Source organism: Coregonus lavaretus, assembly GCF_964263955.1.
Source record: "Coregonus lavaretus genome assembly, chromosome: 26".
NCBI lineage: Eukaryota > Metazoa > Chordata > Actinopteri > Salmoniformes > Salmonidae > Coregonus > Coregonus lavaretus.
In genome coordinates this window covers 26860539-26881298 of record NC_140013.1, presented here as the reverse complement: position 1 = coordinate 26881298, position 20760 = coordinate 26860539, and the positions used below count along the sequence as shown (strand labels likewise).

At 43.4% G+C, this 20760-nt stretch overlaps 1 protein-coding gene across 1 annotated transcript in view; it reads left to right on the top strand.

Moving 5' to 3' along the window:
- The window catches only part of LOC311101322 (CXADR-like membrane protein), a gene marked incomplete at its 5' end in the record, with an annotated part of 98983 nt that extends 78432 nt beyond the window's left edge, over positions 1-20551 (top strand). The window contains 7 exons of the mRNA XM_084142449.1: positions 8062-8219; positions 11374-11575; positions 13843-14010; positions 18211-18333; positions 18888-19029; positions 19849-20233; positions 20505-20551. Of these exons, the coding sequence (XP_083998575.1) occupies positions 8062-8219; positions 11374-11575; positions 13843-14010; positions 18211-18333; positions 18888-19029; positions 19849-20197 (1142 nt within the window). The 3' untranslated portion in view covers positions 20198-20233; positions 20505-20551. The remainder of the gene's footprint in view (positions 1-8061; positions 8220-11373; positions 11576-13842; positions 14011-18210; positions 18334-18887; positions 19030-19848; positions 20234-20504) is intronic.
- Positions 20552-20760: the final 209 nt, after the last annotated feature.

The window sequence follows — 20760 nt, the reverse complement described above, 5'->3', positions numbered from 1 at the left end:
TTCCCAGGGCCCTATGGAATGTCAAGAAGACGTGAATGAATGCCTCGTGATCAGACCTGGGTTCAAATACATGTGTATTTGAGTATCTGGTATTTAAAATACTTTTTTTGTGTATTTGAGTATTTTCAAATACACAGCCCAAAACAAGTACTTGTATTTGAGTATTTGAATGGTTATTTGTAAAAACCAAATAGTCTGCCAAATTGTATTTCAAATACACTGACTCAAATAAACTCCCATGCAATTAACCCAGGAATTTAAAAATAGTATTTGAAATAAGTACTTGAAAATACTGTAACATACTTTCCAAGTGTATTTCCAAATACATTAAAATATTCAACCACCCCACTGGGCACAGACATCAATTCAAGGTCTATTCCACGTTGGTTCAACGTAATTTCATTGAACTAACGTGGAAATAATGTTGATTCAACCAGTGTGTGCCCAGTGGGACTTGTCTTTTCAAATAAAATATATTTGAATACTTACTTTGAATGTAAGTGAAAGTATTTGAGATATTTGAAATAGTATTTGAACCGAGGTCTGCTTGTGATGGAAGATGTTTTGATAGTTTTGCCATGCCTGACTGTAGGTAATGTCTCACACTATTTACTATGTTATCGGTATGTATAGTAATTCAACATTTGTTTTACTTCTGTTGCCAGCAAGCTGCCCACTAGTTCTAATTCGTATGGAAACGACCAAGTCAAGAAGTATTATGCCAAGTTTTTATTTTGCAAAGGTAGCAACAGCCAAAGTAGCAAGTATGCTAGCAAAGCTTAAATGCTCCAAAGCCACAGGCCTGGATAATATTCCTGCAAGGTTTCTTAGAGATTCTGCTGAGCAAATTGCCCCTTGTATTACGCATATTGTTAATCTCTCTCTTGAACAAGGCATCTTTCCCAAGGACATGAAAAAAGCTAAAGTTATACCTCTGTATAAGAAGGGGATAAAGTCTGACCCTGGGAATTGTAGGCCTGTATCCATTATAACATCAAATATCCTGGAGAGAGTTGTACATGAGCAAATTTATGAATATGTCAACAAACAAAGTCAAATGTATGATTTTCAGTCGGGATTTAGAAAAACATACTCCACTGATTCATGTCTACTTTACTTGACTGACTTCATCAGGAAAGAGATTGGTGAGATAAATCTTTGTGGAATGATACTGCTTGACCTACAGAAGGCCTTTGATACAGTTAACCACTGTCTCCTAATCTCCAAACTGGAGGCACTAGGGTTAAGCATGGCCACTAAAGTGCTAGGGAAGGTTAATGCCGGAATCAAGTTTTTGGCTAGAAAGTCCAAGCTGCTTGATAAGGACTCCATGAGAGTGCTAGCCACTGCCCTAATTCAATTCCATTTTGACTACGCTAGTACTTCCTGGTTTGGGGCTTATCTAAGCTTCTGAAGGGGAAGCTCCAGATAGCCCAGAATGAGCTGATCAGGGTAGTATTGAAGGTTAGTCCACGTACTTACGTAGCCAGGAGCTGCTTTCAGAAACTCAACTGGCTGCCTGTTGAGGCTAGGGTGTCCCAGATTAGACTGGGTCTGGTATACAGGCATATTGTCGGTTCTGCACCCAGATATCTGACTGATTACTTTCCCCGTGTTAGGGATGTACAAAACCACAGCACCAGATCAGGTGTTGCTAATGTATGCTTATAAAGGTTCAGGACTAATGCTGGGAAAGGTACTTTCTTGTATAGTGGAGCCTCAGAGTGGAATGAGTTGCCTTAAAAATTAAGTAAAAAACAGTTTGATGTCTTCTGTGCCCATATGAATGTACCCTACGATGTAACTGTAATGATGAGATAGATGTTGTTCTTTGTTTTTATGCTTTATTATCTCACTGCCATACTGTGTTCAACCGTGTTGAGTCTTGCCCAGCAATCTTGTCTCAAGAGGACCACAATGGAAATAAGTCCCTGACTTTATTGTGTGTTATCCTCAATGATTTTGTTGATGTGCATGTATGGCTTTTTCAAGTTTTATCTGTGCTTGTTTTTTTAAATGGTTGAATTAATAAACTAAATTAAAGTATGCTGAAATATCCCACTATATTAAGAGCATTGAAAGCCAATGTCATAAAACTAAAGACTACCTGATGTTCCTATATAGAGTCACCATAGTATGCTGTGACACCCTGGTATGCTGCATACTGGGCATCTCACAAATGATGGTTCCCATCGGTCCAAACTGCCACAGCTGTGCACACTGAATGAGGCCAATCCAAATTTGAGTGCAAATAGACTTCAAGGCAGGTTTATTTTGGACCACTATGTTATCCATTCCACAGCACAAAATCCCCTCTCCAAGACCATAAACTGAGGATGTAAAAGCTGATTGTAATGTCACTATAAAGGCATTGAAATGTTTGTCATGTTGTTGGCTGAAAGTTAGATCATTTCATATGTGGTAAATCTATTGACAAATGACAAAGTGAAGCCTACTTCCAAACCCAAACATTCTTTATTGGCTCAGTGTGCTTGTTGGAAGGTCATTGAGAGTTGGCTAAAGGAGTGGGCGATATACACAATAGTTAATTGCACATACAACACACAACCTTCCATATACCCCCTTTGATAACTGGCCCTACTTGTATCGCTCCCATGCAAAACTCTCCCCGGCGTGGGCGGGTGGTGGAGTGGTGAGCCTACTAGCTGTTATCAGGCCCAGCACACAGAGCAGGGGGTTCAGCCCCGGGGTGACGAGTGTGGGGGCACTGATTAGACAGCACTGATTAGACAGGCCTTGGCCAGCAGCGGGCACTGGGCTCCCAACCGACCATCACCGGGCCCCAACACTCACACTCTCTCGCACACACACACTCCAGCCAACCTCCTCCTCCTCCTTCCTCCTCCTCCTTAAAGTGATTAGGAGCTATGCTGAGAGGATACCCAGAGTCCTCTGTGCTGGCTGGATCCTTCTCTCCTAGGCTCCCCTCCATGACTTCCATCCAAAGTAATATCTGCGGGGAGCCCACAAGATGAATAGCTCTGCAAATGCTGCATTAAAAAGTCATGAATGGGGATACCTTCAGAGGGGCTGGGAGCTCCTTGGCTGGGAAGAGGTGGCCCTTTTTTCTGCTGAGTAGTGATTTGAACAGAGCAGGGGAGAGCGAGAGCAGTAGGAGGACATCAGTAATGTGTCCTGTCACCAGGGTCATATTGAGCGGACTTAGGGCCCTGCTGTACTGTATCATGGCCTCCTCTCCTGTGGTGCTGGGTGCCAGTCAGAGAGGGCATCTGGGGTTGTGTCTAAGTGGTGACTCAGATTATTGTGAGTAACTGGCGTGGAGCCCAGGGTTATTGCAGCAGGAAAATGTGAAAGTGAAGGAAACTTAAAGAGCTGCACACAAAGTTCACAGAGTAATGATGTCATAACTGTGAGACAGTCAACCAATTCTGAATAAGCAGTTTACAGTTATGATACCTACATCCCTGTACCAAATCAAATCAAATCAAATTTGATTTGTCACATGTGCCGAATAAAACTGGTGTAGACTTGACCATGAAATGCTAGCTTACGAGCCCTTCCCAACGATGCAGATTAAAAATAGAATTACAAGAGGACTAAAATAAAATACATGAGAATGGAGCTACAGTGGCTTGCGAAAGTATTCACCCCCCTTGGCATTTTTCCTAGTTTGTTGCCTTACAACCTGGAATTAAAATAGATTTTTGGGGGGTTTGTATAATTTGATTTACACAGCATGCCTACCACTTTGAAGATGCAAAATCTTTTTTATTGTTAAACAAACAAGAAATAAGACAAAAAAACTGAAAGCTTGAGCATGCATAACTATTCACCCCCCCCCCCCCCCCCCAATACTTTGTAGAGCCACCTTTTGCAGCAATTACAGCTGCAAGTCTCTTGGGGTATCTCTATAAGCTTGGCACATCTAGCCACTGGGATTGTTGCCCATTCTTCAAGGCAAAACTGCTCCAGCTCCATCAAGTTGGATGGGTTCCGCTGGTGTACAGCAATCTTTAAGTCATACCACAGATTCTCAATTGGATTGAGGTCTGGGATTTGAATAGGCCATTCCAAGACATTTAAATGTTTCCCCTTAAACCACTCGAGTGTTGCTTTAGAAGTATGCTTAGGGTCGTTGTCCTGCTGGAAAGTGAACATCCGTCCCAGTCTCAAATCTCTGGAAGACTAAAACAGGTTTCCCTCAAGAAATTCCCTGTATTTAGCGCAATCCATCATTCCTTCAATTCTGACCAGTTTCCCAGTCCCTGCCGATGAAAAACATCCACACAGCATGATGCTGCCACCCCCATGCTTCACTGTGGGGATGGTGTTCTCGGGGTGATGAAAGGTGTTGGGTTTGCGCCAGACATTGTGTTTTTCTTGATGGCCAAAAAGCTCAATTTGAGTCTTATCTGACCAGAGTACCTTCTTCCATATGTTTGAGGAGTCTCCCACATGCCTTTTGGCGAACACCAAACGTGTTTGCTTATTTATTTTTTATAGCAATGGCTTTTTTCTGCCCACTCTTCCGTAAAGCCCAGCTCTGTGGAGTGTATGGCTTAAAGTGGTCCTATGGACAGATACTCCTTTGTGGAGCTGTGGAGCTTTGCAGCTCCTTCAGGGTTATCTTTGGTCTCTTTGTTGCCTCTCTGATTAATGCCCTCCTTGCCTGGTCCGTGAGTTTTGGTGGGCAGCCCTCTCTTGGCAGGTTTGTGTGGTGCCATATTCTTTCCATTTTTTAATAATGGATTTTATGGTCCCCCTTGGGATGTTCAAAGTTTCTGATTTTTTTATAACCCAACCCTGATCTGTACTTCTCCACAACTTTGTCCCTGATCTGTTTGGAGAGCTCCTTTGTCTTCATGGTGCTGCTTGCTTGGTGGTGCCCCTTGCTTAGTGGTGTTGCATACTCTGGGGCCTTTCAGAACAGGTGTATATATACTGAGATCATGTGACACTTAGATTGCACACAGGTGGACTTTATTTAACTAATTATGTGACTTCTGAAGGTAATTGGTTGCACCAGATCTTATTTAGGGGCTTCATAGCAAAGGGGGTGAATACATTTGCAGGCACCACTTTTCCGTTATTAATTTTTTAGAATTCTTTGAAACAAGTAATTTTTTTCATTTCACTTCACCAATTTGGACTATTTTGTGTATGTCCATTACATGAAATCCAAATAAAAATCAATGTAAATTACAGGTTGTAATACAACACAATAGGAAAAACACCAAGGGGGATGAATACTTTTGCAAGTCACTACAGAGAGTACCAGTTTCAGATCAATGTGCAGAGGTACGAGGTATTTGAGGTAGATATGTACATGAAGGCAGGGTAAAAGGGACTAAAGGCAGGGTAAAAGTGACGGAACTCGTAAGATGTCGCCCTTCTCCAAAGGCACCATCTTTACCACAAACTTACACCAAGTCACATGTTTTATAGGGCAGACTAGCGACCATTCTCATTGGCTCTGACAGCTCTTACGTGTGCTGTTCCTGAGAGGGTGGCCACTGAATGAGAAGAAAGGTGCCTACGGCTGACGCATTGACCACCTTTGGAGATCCAAGGAACATTGACAATGTCATCGAGGGTGATAGGGCACAAAGGCATTCTTTCAATGAGTCGCTGTCTGTTGAATCACTCAAGCCCAGACATAACACACTCAGGGCTAGGCAACAGGCCATACAGTTTTTGTGTAAGTATGTATACCACACTGTATATTTAGTGATTTATTGAACCACTCAGCGCCTAATCAGCAACATACCACTGAGTAATAAAAAGGAGATGTCATAATATTTACATGAACAGCGTTTGGATAACTTTATTGAAAGCTCTTTGAAGCCAGGATCTTAGCCCGCTCTCTGAAGTGACTAAATTAAATGTGCTAGTTAGATTAATGCTGAAGCACCAAAAATATATCTTGCATTTGAGGGAGTAAGCCCAGTGGGGCTGTGGAGCCTGTGCATTGTTTTCCCTGTGCTGGGTCTACCAGGTGGAGGGAGTCGTATGTCCCCTTGCCCCCCCCCACCCCCCACCCCGAGCTCCATCCCTCTGCAAATCCCCCCGACGCCTCTCCCTAATTCCCCTCAAGCCAGTGGGGCTGTCCAGCATCCTCCAATAAATTAGCCCAGTGGCCCCCGCTGCGTATTAGGCCCTAACAGTCTGTCCACTGGCCAGGGGCCGAGCCACAAGCCCCATGTACAGTGAGGAAAAAAAGTATTTGATCCCTTGCTGATTTTGTACGTTTGCCCACTGACAAAGAAATGATCAGTCTATAATTTTAATGGTAGGTTTATTTGAACAGTGAGAGACAGAGTAACAACAATAAAATCCAGAAAAACGCATGTCAAAAATGTTATACATTTATTTGCATTTTAATGAGGGAAATAAGTATTTGACCCCCTCTCAATCAGAAAGATTTCTGGCTCCCAGGTGTCTTTTATACAGGTAACGAGCTGAGATTAGGAGCACACTCTTAAAGAGAGTGCTCCTAATCTCAGCTTGTTACCTGTATAAAAGACACCTGTCCACAGAAGCAATCAATCAATCAGATTCCAAACTCTCCACCATGGCCAAGACCAAAGAGCTCTCCAAGGATGTCAGGGACAAGATTGTAGACCTACACAAAGCTGGAATGGGCTACAAGACCATCGCCAAGCAGCTTGGTGAGAAGGTGACAACAGTTGGTGCGATTATTCGCAAATGGAAGAAACACAAAAGAACTGTCAATCTCCCTCGGCCTGGGGCTCCATGCAAGATCTCACCTCGTGGAGTTGCAATGATCATGAGAACGGTGAGGAATCAGCCCAGAACTACATGGGAGGATCTTGTCAATGATCTCAAGGCAGCTGGGACCATAGTCACCAAGAAAACAATTGGTAACACACTACGCAGTGAAGGACTGAAATCCTGCAGCGCCCGCAAGGTCCCCCTGCTCAAGAAAGCACATATACAGGCCTGTCTGAAGTTTGCCAATGAACATCTGAATGATTCAGAGGAGAACTGGGTGAAAGTGTTGTGGTCAGATGAGACCAAAATTGAGCTCTTTGGCATCAACTCAACTCGCCGTGTTTGGAGGAGGAGGAATGCTGCCTATGACCCCAAGAACACCATCCCCACCGTCAAACATGGAGGTGGAAACATTATGCTTTGGGGGTGTTTTTCTGCTAAGGGGACAGGACAACTTCACCGCATCAAAGGGACGATGGACAGGGCCATGTACCATCAAATCTTGGGTGAGAACCTCCTTCCCTCAGCCAGGGCATTGAAAATGGGTCGTGGATGGGTATTCCAGCATGACAATGACCCAAAACACACGGCCAAGGCAACAAAGGAGTGGCTCAAGAAGAAGCACATTAAGGTCCTGGAGTGGCCTAGCCAGTCTCCAGACCTTAATCCCATAGAAAATCTGTGGAGGGAGCTGAAGTTTCGAGTTGTCAAACGTCAGCCTTGAAACCTTAATGACTTGGAGAAGATCTGCAAAGAGGAGTGGGACAAAATCCCTCCTGAGATGTGTGGAAACCTGGTGGCCAACTACAAGAAACGTCTGACCTCTGTGATTGCCAACAAGGGTTTTGCCACCAAGTACTAAGTAATGTTTTGCAGAGGGGTCAAATACTTATTTCCCTCATTAAAATGCAAATACATTTATAACATTTTTGACATGCGTTTTTTGCTGTTATTCTGTCTCTCACTGTTCAAATAAACCTACCATTAAAATTATAGACTGATAATTTCTTTGTCAGTGGGCAAACGTACAAAATCAGCAGGGGATCAAATACTTTTTTCCCTCACTGTATGCTACTGACTGAGCCTAGTGTAACCCATACTGTCCTACAGCAAACAGCTAGGTCAGCTTGGGAGAAATTGACTGTAGTTGCAGTTTTTGTCTCATTGTGGTTTGGATGGTTTTGTTTGTTTAATTCTGTTTCTTTTACATATTATGTCCATGTAATTCTGATTCTGTTTCCTATCACACTAGGTTTTTTACTCCAGCTATCTTCTGCCTGTGGCTGCTGTCTTGTGGTGTATCTGGTTCTAGTTGTCTGACAGTGTCTCTGTTCTCTCTCTCTCCAGTACTGCTGAGCCTGCTGACGGCCGGCGCCCAGACAGAAATGAAGAGAGTCGTCGGAGACAACACCACCCTGCCGTGCCACCATCAGTTCTGGCAGTCCAACGCGCAGTCGCTCGACATCGAGTGGCTACTGCAGAAACCCAACTCCAAGCAGAGAGTGGTGAGGAAGCTGCTCTCTCTCTCTCTCTCTCTCTCTCTCTCTCTCTCTATCTATCTCTCTCTCTCTCTCTCCTGTCTTTCTTTGTCATTGTCTCTCTTCCCATCTTTCACTCTCCCCCCCCACCCCTCAATCTCTTTGTTGCAACCAATCTGATATAATTTTAATGGCTTTTTCAGAGGCACACTTATACAACACAACGTTCCTCCAATTTGTTTCCTTCCCATCTCAACCCTTTTCTACTTCCTACAGTTTACTCTTACTCTCTCCCAATTCCTAATGCCTCTATTTATTTAAACTGCTCAGGGTTTTGTACATTGGCTTTTTCAGATTCCCTGAAGTGTTACAATAACGACAGAGATACAGTAGTAAACAAATTACTGTGGCTGAAAGTCCACCTGAGACACAGTTAATAAATAATGCCTGTACACCATACCAGCTGTGAAAATAGAATACCTAGACCTTCCAGTCCCTGACACTTGAATTAGACCACATCAATACTGCCAGTTCTTAATAGAATAAAAATGGATCCATCCTATCACCTACCTTGAATCATTTACCCGAGTCTAAAAACAGCCCTAATGTAATTACTTGTGTTGTAGCTCTCAGAAGATGTTAGAGTATCAGTTTCTGTTTTGATTTGTTCCTGTTTTTTCTTAATGAAATGCATCATCTGATAACATTAAGACTGTGAAATCCCAACAGGCCTCATCAGAAGAAAGAGATTTCTTTTCTCTTAGGAAGTAATTCGTTAACACACTGATCTGTTGATTAGCAGTGAGAGATTTGGTTCCACAAGAGAAGGGAGGCAGGAGAGAAGGGAGGAGGGAGAGAAGGGAGGAGGGAGAGAAGGGAGGCGGGAGAGAAGGGAGGAGGGAGAGAAGGGAGGAGGGAGAGAAGGGAGGCGGGAGAGAAGGGAGGAGGGAGAGAAGGGAGGAGGGAGAGAAGGGAGGAGGGAGAGAAGGGAGGCGGGAGAGAAGAGAGGAGGGAGAGAAGGGAGGAGGGAGAGAAGGGAAGAGGGAAAGAAGGGAGGAGGGAAAGAAGGGAAGAAAGGGGAAAACAACTAACACATTGAAACTTCTGAAGGGGCTGGCACATTGCATTGAATATTTAACTGGGAGATAAAATTGAAAGTACCATTAATTAAAATAAGACACTTGAAACCCTACCTCTTTAAGGAATACCTGGGATAGTATAAAATAAATCCTTCTATATATATATATATATATATATATATATATATATATATATATATATATATATATATAAAACAAATGAAAATTAAAAATATACTCTAAAAATTAAAACATTAAAAAATTAGAAAAATGTTTTTTGTGGTTGTCCCACTGGCTATCATAAGGTGAATGCACCTATTTGTAAGTCGCTCTGGATAAGAGCGTCTGCTAAATGACGTAAATGTAAATGAAAAATGTAAAACGTCTGATAATTTGATTAGGAACGAGACTGTGCTTGTGGCGGAATGAATAACTCATTATTTTATTTTTGCTGGAAGGCCGTGTTGAAATGTAAAAGAGCAGCTTGTCAACATTTAGCCTCTGTTGCTGAGCGTACAGGCTACATGTGTCAGGAGCACAGAGGGGAGAGAAAGCCTGAGCAAGGGCAAGGTTCACTGGTGCCAACCTGGGGATGCGTATGCTAATGCTAATGGTGCTAACCACCCATAGGCCCATATACTGAGGACTTCAACAGACAGGGGGAAATGGAAGTCATTCGTTAACACACTGATCTGTTGATTAGCAGTGAGAGATTTGGTTCCACAAGAGAAGGGAGGCAGGAGAGAAGGGAGGAGGGAGAGAATAGAGGAGGGAGAGAAGGGAGGAGGGAGAGAAGGGAAGAAAGGGGAAAACAACTAACACATTAAAACTTCTGAAGGGGCTGGCACATTGCATTGAATATTTAACTGGGAAATAAAATTGAAAGTACCATTAATTAAAATAAGACACTTGAAATCCTACCTCTTTAAGGAATACCTGGGATAGTATAAAAGTAATCCTTCTACCAATATACTCTAAAAATTAAAAAATTAAAAAATTGGGGGTGCGTATGCTAATGCTAATGGTGCTAACCACCCATAGGCCCATATACTGAGGCCTTCCACAGACTCTGGTGTTGGATGCTGTATTCAATTCAAATACACATCATCCAGACCCCTCTTTCCCCCTCTCATAAACATATGTTCAGAGCCAGAAGGACAAACACATACACACCTGCAAATACTGTACACTCCACATCCAAAATGGATGAACACAGCAGGAGTGTGCCCATTGGCAAATGCACAGTAACTTGAAACGCATTGCGCAGGTGCCAGGGTCATATCACAGAGTGCCTGTGGCAGGGCTCAGTGTGTGTGTGTGTGTGTGTGTGTGTGTGTGTGTGTGTGTGTGTGTGTGTGTGTCCACAAGAATAGTAAAATAACAAAAATTTGACCAATTTGGGACATTTTGTTAGTCCCCACAAGGTCAAATGCTATTTTTAGGGGGTTTAGGGTTAAGGTTAGAATTAGTATTAGGGTTAGAATTAGGTTTAGGTTCAGGGTTAGGAGCTAGGGTTAGATTTAGGGTTAAGATTAGGTTTTGGGGTTAAGGTTAGGGTTAGGGTAAGGGTTAGAGTTAGGGTTAGGGGTTAGGGAAAATAGGATTTTGAATGGGACTGAACTTTGTGTCCCCACAAGGTTAGTTGTACATGAATGTGTGTGTGTGTGTGTGTGTGTGTGTGTGTGTGTGTGTGTGTGTGTGTGTGTGTGTGTGTAAATGGCCAGTCGTCACCTGCGAGCGCAGCAGGTAAACCCAGCTCCTGTGGCACTGATGTGCTGTGGCACCAGCGTTTAGCAGTCCCCATCTGCAGGCTCTCAGTTGCCCTGAGTAATAGGCTGCTGTGACAGCTGTGTTTGATGTTGTTGTAGTAGTGTGTGTGTGTGTGTGTGTGTGTGTGTGTGTGTGTGTGTGTGTGTGTGTGTGTGTTTACAAGGGAGAGAGAGAAAAAGACAAAGAGAGGGTACATGTCTGTACTGTGTGTGTGTCTTTATGAGCAAGTGGTGTCCATGCATGTCTAAATCCAGATACAGATCTAATGTCTTTACATATGTCTCTGCGTACAGCTCTCTCAGTGTGTCTCATTGTCTCTCTCCCCAACCCAGATCATCACGTTTTTCGGGGGCCAGGTGTACACCAACGAGGTGACCAGCGAGGCCAGTCGTCTGTCCTTCGCCGGAGACTACCTGAAAGGAGACGCCTCCCTGCTCCTCAGTGACCTACAGCTGACCGACTCTGGAGAGTACTACTGCAAGGTCAAGACGGGGGGAAAGTACCACTGGAGCCAGGTCAACCTCATAGTGCTGGGTGAGTCTGCTCTCCAGTTCTGTCTCTCACACACGCTAATCAATAGGGAATTAGCCCGGCACATTTCCTCTCTCATGCTGACTGATCTAATAATTAAATATGATTTAGACGGAGTGATTCGATTTAGATTTTTTGTTTGGCCTTGTTTCTCTGTTGCAAGGGTCTCTGAGATGTGTGGTTGTTGAGGCATATTGAAGTAACATATCGTAAATAATATATTATGTCTAAAAATGGCTGACGTGGATTGACCGCTTGTCAGCTTGAAACAGATGATGCAGAATTTAGTTGTTAATGGGGAAGTTCACCCATTTTTACAGGTGGCCTTATTTTCACTCTTTCTGTGCATGTAGTTGAGACCCCAAACCATTTCTTTATATTTTGTTTTGTTACAGAGAAAATTGGTTGTCACATCACTTGCCATAGACTACAATGCATTATGAAAATGTGTCTAAGCATGTTATAAAATGCTCCAAACCACCTCATATTACATCAGAATCTCATTCTGGATAACGCCTCTGTAATCCATATTAGAAAACGTTTTCCACTGTCCCATCAATCCATATTTGCATATTTTTGTTGTTGTTGTAAACAGCATCATTCAAACATGGGTTTATGGCATGGTGGAAAGAAAATCCCAAATTGAGTGCAGAGGCATTCTCCAGAATGAGATTCTGATGTAATATGAGGTGGTTTGGAGTGTTTTCGAGCGTTTTATAACATGTTTTAAACACATTTTCACAATGCATTGTAGTCTATGGCAAGTGATGACTCAGCAAATTGTGACAAACAATTATCTCTGTAACAAAACAAAACAAATTAAAACTGTTTGGGGATCAACTAGAAGCACAGAAAGAGTGAAAATAAGGCTACATGTAAAAATTTGTGAACTTCCCCTTTAAACATTAGGAATAAAATTTGCTACCATGATATGAAAATGTGTTTTCTGTCATCAACTATACGGCAGACAAGCTCTTTTTTAATTATTAAATACCAGACAGAGTTCTGAGCCGTCATTCAGCTTTCATAAGTATGATGACAAAGCCAGTTGGGCTGCTTTAGCAGAGGCAAAGACCCCATGGTTGTTTTATTCTCTGTTCTGTTAAATTTCTTCATTGCCCCAATACACAGAGGCTTGGCTGATCTGTTTGAAAAGGTTTAGTTTTAACTGGTTCTGTGGTAAATGTGTCTCTGCATATCTTTGAATAGACAAACAGCTTTGAAGGACAGACAGGCAAGTAGAGAGAAGCAATACCACAAAGCCGTCTAGTAGTCCAGTGGGGGAAGTGAGATCATTCTCAATGTCAGAAACCATGCAATTTATTAAAACATCATGGGAGATTAGTTCAACCGGTGGTTATTTGTTATTTAATGGAACAGTCTCTTAATCCTTTCTCTTTTTCTCTCTCTCCTCCATAAAGACATTTCATTGAGTTAGCGCCTAGATTTTTACAAATTGCCCTCAGCTTTGCAGTGACACTTTCGATTTTGAGAGACGAACATTTGCATTTTTCTTTCGCAGTCCCGACGTTAAGATAATGGGTTGGCAGAGGAGCTGACGGCTGGCTGGGCCCCTGTGTCAGTGTGTGTGTCCTCGCGCTGGCTGCTCCTGCTGCAGAGAGAGCGGCCTAACTGGCTCTGACAGAGCTGTGAGATGTACTGCAGAATCCACAGCACTCTCCTCAGCCCCGTTATTACATCCCTTACTGAGCATGTGAGCAGCATGTTCACCAGGCCAGTTAGACTGGAAGGGAAGGGATGGAGGGAAAGGATGGATGGATGGAAGGAAGGAGGAAGTGATGAAGGAATGGCTTGAGGGATAGAGGGATGGGTTGAGGGATGGAGGGAGAGATATAGGGAGGACTGGAGCAGCTGCTGTGAAGCAGCCATACAGAGCTTAGAGCATGGCTGGCCATCTAGTGACCTCCAGGCCACAGGAACTTAGGAGCACAGGACTCTCTCCTGACCTGTCTCTGTCTGCAAGCTTTCAAAACCAACTCACAGTCACTTATTGATCTAGGCCTGGGGCCTTTAATACTGCTCTTAATCCCAGCATTGACTTCCATGAGAAACAAGCAAGCTATTGTTACACTCAAGAATCTTTTACTATTATTTCACGTTTAAACATGCTGCTACAGTATGTCATACTCTGAGCTAAACAGTATATTATATGAATTAATCATTATCCGTAGTAGGTACCATCCTGTGTTATTTTTGTATAATAGTGTTATTTGTAGTGTTATATAACTACTGTTCTGTTGTTTCTACAGTGAAGCCCTCTAAGCCGCGATGCTGGATGGACGGCAGGCTGTTGGAGGGCAGTGACGTTAAACTGAGCTGCAAATCCAGTGACGGCTCAGACCCTATCAAATACAATTGGGAGAGGGTGCTGGATAAGGGAAAGAGTGTTGGGAAACTCCCCCTACTGGCACTGAGAGGTAAATAGATTGTCCACAAGTACACACGCTGCACCCCATTTCATCCATGTGTATGTGTAGCACGGGTCCCCTAAAGAGGATGTTACATAGAACAGTGCCTTTGGAAAGTATTCAGACCCCTTGACTTTTTCCTCATTTTGTTCAGTTACAGCCTTATTCTAAAATGGATTAAATTGTTTTTTCCCCTCATCAATCTACACCCAATACCCCATAATGACAAAGCAAAAACCGTTTTTTATATATTTTTACTAATTTATTAAAAATAAAACACTGAAATGTCACATTTACATAAGTATTCAGACCCTTTACTCAGTACTTTGTTGAAGCACCTTTGGCAGAGATTACAGCCTCGAGCCTTCTTGGGTATGACGCTACAAGCTTGGCACACCTGTATTTGGGGAGTTTCTCCCTTTCTTCTCTGCAGATCCTCTCAAGCTCTGTCAGGTTGGATGGGGAGCGTTGCTGCACATCTATTTTCAGTGGCTTCCATCTGGCCACTCAACCATAAAGGCTTGATTGGTGGAGTGCTGCAGAGATGGTTGTCCTTCTGGAAGGTTCTCCCATCTCCACAGAGGAACTCTAGAGCACTGTGAGAGTGACCATCGGGTTCTTGGTCACCTCCCTGACCAAGGCCCTTCTCCCCCGATTGCTCAGTTTGGCCAGGTGGCCAGCTCTACGAAGAGTCTTGGTGGTTCCAAACTTCTTCCATTTAAGAATGATGGAGGCCACCGTGTTCTTGGGGACCTTCAATGCTGAACAAATATTTTCGTACCCTTTCCCAGATCTGTGCCTCGACAAAATCCTGTCTCTGAGCTCAATGGACAATTCCTTCGACCTCATGGCCTTGTTTTTTCTCTGACATGCACTGTCAACTGTGGGACCTTATACAGACAGGCATGTGCCTTTCCAAATCATGTCCAATCAATTTAGTTTTCCACAGGTGGACTCCAGTCAAGTTGTAGAAACATCTCAAGGATGATCAATGGAAACAAGATGCACCTGAGCTCAATTTCGAGTCTCATATCAAAGGGTCTGAATACTTATGTAAATAAGGTATTTCTGCTATTATTATTATTATTTTTTGCAAACATTTCTGAAAACCTGTTTTCGCTTTGTCATTATGGGGTATTGTGTAGATTGCTGAGGATTTATTTTTATTTCATCCATTTTAGAATAAGGCTGTAATGTAACAAAATGTGGAAAAAGTCAATGGGTCTGAATGCTTTCCGAAGGCACTGTATATGTTACTTTGATGATAGTATTTCCCAGAATAAATTTCATCCCCAAACACCTAAATTCCAGTCTGCCTCCAAACACCAAAATGTAGTGGAGATTCAATATACAGTTGAAGTCAGAAGTTTACATACACCTTAGCCAAATACATTTAAATTCAGTTTTTCACAATTCCTGACATTTAATCCTAGTACAAATTCCCTGTCTTAGGTCAGTTAGGATCACCACTTTATTTTAAGAATGTGAAATGTCAGAATAATAGTAGAGAGAATGATTTATTTCAGCTTTGATTTATTTCATCACATTCCCAGTGGGTCAGAAGTTTACATACACTCAATTAGTATTTGGTAACATTGCCTTTAAATTGTTTAACTTGGGTCAAACGTTTCGGGTAGCCTTCCACAAGCTTCCCACAATAAGTTAGGTGAATTTTGGCCCATTCCTCCTGACAGAGCTGGTGTAACTGAATCAGGTTTGTAGGCCTTCTTGCTCGCACACGCTTTTTCAGTTCTGCCCACACATTTTCTTATAGGATTGAGGTCAGGGCTTTGTGATGACCACTCCAATACCTTGACTTTGTTGTCTTAAGCCATTTTGCCACAACTTTGGAAGTATGCTTGGGGTCATTGTCCATTTGGAAGACCCATTTGCGACCAAGCTTTAACTTCCTGACTGATGTCTTGAGATGTTGCTTCAATATATCCACATAATTTTCCTTCCTCATGATGCCCTCTATTTTGTGAAGTGCACCAGTCCCTCCTGCAGCAAAGCACCCCCACAGCATGATGCTGACACCCCCGTGCTTCATGGTTGGGATGGTGTTCTTCAGCTTGTAAGCCTTCCCCTTTTTCCTCCAAACATAACGATGGTCATTATGGCCAAACAGTTCTATTTTTGTTTCATCAGACCAGAGGACATTTCTCCAAAAAGTATGATCTTTGTCCCCATGTGCAGTTGCAAACCGTAGTCTGGCTTTTTATGGCGGTTTTGGAGCAGTGGCTTCTTCCTTGCTGAGTGGCCTTTCAGGTTATGTCGATATAGGACTCGTTTTACTGTGGATATAGATACTTTTGTACCTGTTTCCTCCAGCATCTTCACAAGGTCGTTTGCTGTTGTTCTGGGATTGATTTGCACTTTTCGCACCAAAGTACGTTCATCTCTAGGAGACAGAATGCGTCTCCTTCCTCAGCGGTATGACGGCTGCGTGGTCCCATGGTGTTTATACTTGCGTAGTATTGTTTGTACAGATGAACGTGGTACCTTCAGGCATTTGGAAATTGCTCCCAAGGATGAACCAGACTTGTGGAGGTCTACAATATTTTTCCTAAGGTCTTGGCTGATTTCTTTTGATTTTCCCATGATGTCAAGCAAAGAGGCACTGAGTTTGAAGGTAGGCCTTGAAATACATCCACAGGTACACCTCCAATTGACTCAAATTATGTCAATTAGCCTATCAGAAGCTTCTAAAGCCATGACATCATTTTCTGGAATTTTCCAAGCTCTTTAAAGGCACAGTCAACTTAGTGTATGTAAACTTCTGACCCACTGGAATTGTGATACAATGAATTATAAGTGAAATAATCTGTCTGTAAACAATTGTTGGAAAAATTACTTGTGTCATGCACAAAGTAGATGTCCTAACCGACTTGCCAAAACTATAGTTTGTTAACAAGAAAATAGTGGAGTGGTTGAAAAACAAGTTTTAATGACTCCAACCTAAGTGTATGTAAACTTCCGACTTCAACTGTAGCATGAAAACTTCCTAATAATGGCAATTCCGCCATTCTTCATCCACCTCCTAGACCAGGGTTCCCCAACTGGCGGCTGATTTTGGCCCGCATGTGATTTTATTTGGCCCCGCAAGTTTCCTGCCAAAAAATTGGGGGACATAAAAGACTGTAAAAACACCAGCAAATCAGCTCCAAGTGATTTTTATTTAGAAAATGTGTCCAAAAGTATTCTCACACCTAATAGAGAGATATATGTGATCGTATACAAATGTAAGCAAGGTTTGAAATTATTATGTTATATATCTGTTTGGGCTTCTTGTGGTCAATTTTGCATTCTACAAATGATTAGTAATTACGTTCCGGCCCCCTGACCATCCGCTAAAAATAAAATTGTGCCGTGGCTGAATCTAGTTGATGATCCCTATACTAGATGCATCTACCCCTCAAGGCCACAACAACACACCTTCATTAAATATTTCCCCACTCAATTCGCAATAGCCATGGCACGTGCCCATGCCAAAAGCCTAGAAATTAATTACCTCCATGAAACAACACCTGTACAGTCTAATTAGTTTTCATTGGGCGATAAAACACATCGTTGTGGGCCATTATTTATTGGTGGTGGTGAAAGGTAATATCACGTGGCTGTTGTGACGGGATGACTAAGCGACTCTGAACCCCGTAAAGCTCCATCGTTCTCTCAGACAAACTCTTTAAACTCCCCCTAAATTCCCCCAGTGTCTACGGGCCCGCTCTTCAATCACCAGAGCCACGCTGAGTCTGAGTACATCCAATCTCTCAGAGGCCAAGATCAACATTTGTGAGTTTGTCTCCTCCTGCTCTGTCCCACAAAGTGTGATACATCAGAGCTGACACACTATTACAGACAGGAATGGTTAGCCCAAAACATGAGTCAGGTCTAACTAGGCTCAACACTCATCAATACAATTTCACCTTAATACAGCCTAATAATGCATTTTTCTTGCTGCTGGTCTGTTACTAGATTATCATAGAATGGAGTGGATCAGAGTTGAGTAGACTTTGATATGAAGTACAGTACATCACTGCAAGGATTTACTACATGCTGTTAATCAAATTACTCTTCAAGGTCACGCTAACTGTAGAAGTGCATGAAACCATTGTAGTGGAAATACAAACTGCACCACAGACCCCAGTCCTCTAGGCTTTCCCGGGTTGAGCAGGTTGTTAAATCACAGTCTATCTATCTCTCCTACAGATCAGAAGAATCCAGAGATCGTCACCCTGCGGAACCTGACGAAGGACAGTACAGGTGTCTACAAGTGCACTGCCAGCAATGACGTGGGCGAGGAGAACTGCATCATCGAGGTCACCATGCAGTGTGAGTAGCGAGAACTGCTCTCCGGCTCCGCACCACACCGTGCTACGATGGTGATGAATGACTGTAGTTTCCAACAGCACCTGAAAATTCGTTCCCCCCACCCCACCCCGCCTCAGTGAACCAACACTGGGGACTGTACCGTTAAAACAGTGGACATTGGTCATCAGCTTCGCTCAAACAGCCATGTTTCAATGTCATAGTAATAGATTTCCAGAAAAGCACAGGAATTTTAGGGTCACAAAGGGGTGAACTGTTGGGGACATGATTTATAAGTTAACACAGCAACATAAATGGTTTGATACCATTTTGTTAGATTCATAGCTTTGTAGGGGACTGAACACATAATACACACAACACCAGCAAAAAATATTTGATCCACAAACTCACAGGATTTACCTATCGGGACTAAACCATTATTTTCAAAGGGATTGTTTATGTGAGAAGCATCAATATTTGCATGTGTGCACAGCACAGTATGGATACTGTACGTGCTGGTGCATTTGTGGTGGTTTTTCTCTGCCCTTCTGATGTCACAGATGTGTGATGATCCACAGATGTTCGAGGGATGGGCGTGCTGGCAGGTGCCGTGGTGGGCGTTTCCTTTGGTGTTCTCCTCATCATCCTAATCATCTGGCTCGTCTTCCGCAAGAAGGAGAAGAAGAAGTATGAGGAGGAGGAGACTCCCAACGAGATCAGGTCAGTTATTTTTCTTCTTATTCTGTTCCTCTTTCGCTCTTTCTGTCTAACTAAAGTACTAAAGCAAAGCACCAACTTCTGTGCGTGTGTATGTACACATGCGTGTGTGTCTGTAGTACATCCCTCATTGTCAAGCGTAGTATTGATTGGTTTCTGACAACCTCCTTTTCACACCTCTCTGCTCCCGTGCCCAGCGCTTCTCTTCTCTCCAGAGCAGGCCTTAGCAGGCGGCAGGGCCTAGGTATGGATAGAGGCCGTGTTTGACTCCCAGAGTGAGAGCTACAGTAAACTGGGGCCTCCAGGCTGCTAATAGCACAGCTAGTTACAGCAGAAAAAAAAATGTCACAGCTTGGAGGCTGTGTAGCTGCTTATTTGCCGGTGTTCAGATGAATAATGCAGCTTGACTGGGGAAGACTGTGTAGTAAATAATGCAGACTACGGGGAGGTGTTTCCTGTTTACATGCCATGTTTAGCCACTGAGCGGGCGGGATGGGATGGAGCTCGCAGGCTAGGTGACGTAGTTTTCTGAAGTGGGGTTGGTGACGGTGGCGCCGGTGTAATGTGGTGAATTTAGACCAAGACGAATAAGACTATTTTTATTTAGACACTGTGTCAGACCCAGATGATAATGCAGCAAGTGCAGTGGAGCATCACCAAACCCTTTTCCCTGATTGTATAAGACAGTTTTCTCCACTGGATTTCCTCAGAAAGGCCGTAGACTTTGTCTAAGTTTATGTTTGTCTCTGTGTGCATGCTTGGGGTCACGACTGGCCGAATCTAAGTAGCTCTTATTTGTTTTTGCTGTATGTCTCCATACAGGGAGGATGCAGAGGCTCCCAAGGCCAAGCTGGTGAAGCCCAACTCCTTGTCCTCGTCCCGCTCTGGCAGCTCCCGCTCCGGGGCCTCCTCAACACAGTCCATGGTGCACAACACCGCCCCCCGCGGGCACCGCCCTCGCCTCCCAGCCATTGCTGCCCTGAAGGAGAACGGACAGCCCCCTGACTTCCCCCAGTCCCCCCCAGCCTACACCACGGTGGTAACCCCCAACAAGACCCCTGAGCCCCCCGGCACCCCCAAATACAACATCAACTCCAGGAACCAGATGTCTGGGCCCACTCCCCCCACTCTCATGGTCCCTGCCCAGACCAAGGCCTTTCAAACTGTGTAGGAAGGAGAAGAGAACCCATCCTGGCTGTGTTGAAGTGTAAGACCCCCCCCCCCCCCCCCCCCCTTCAAAGACACAAACTCTTCCGTTAAACAATGAAATGCTACTAGTAAAAGGATGTAATTAAAATAATCAATTATATAAATCCAAAAAAACTTTTAATGAATGCATACTTAAAAAGGGAAAATAAGAAATGCTTGCCCCCTACTGAATAAAAAACAACAAAACAAAACAAAAAAACAGAGACAGAACATTTCTGTTTATGTCTCTCGGCTAAACTTCTTTTTACACTTTTCTTTCAACTTTGAAGGCATGGGAAGCAGTGAGCGAGCACAGCGCTGTGTGTGGTGAGGTGGAAGGAAACCCCGAGTGGAGCTTTAATTTATTTATCAAATCAAAAGGACGGGAGGAGTGCAGAGAAAAAGAAAGAAAGAAGGGATGGGATGAGAAAAGAGAGATCCAAAGTCAGAGCCAGATGCCGATGGAGACACGCAGCTGACGACTTGACGGAGGGATGAGGGCATGAAATACTGAGAGAGAACTACGCCTCTAACTCATCCAACCGC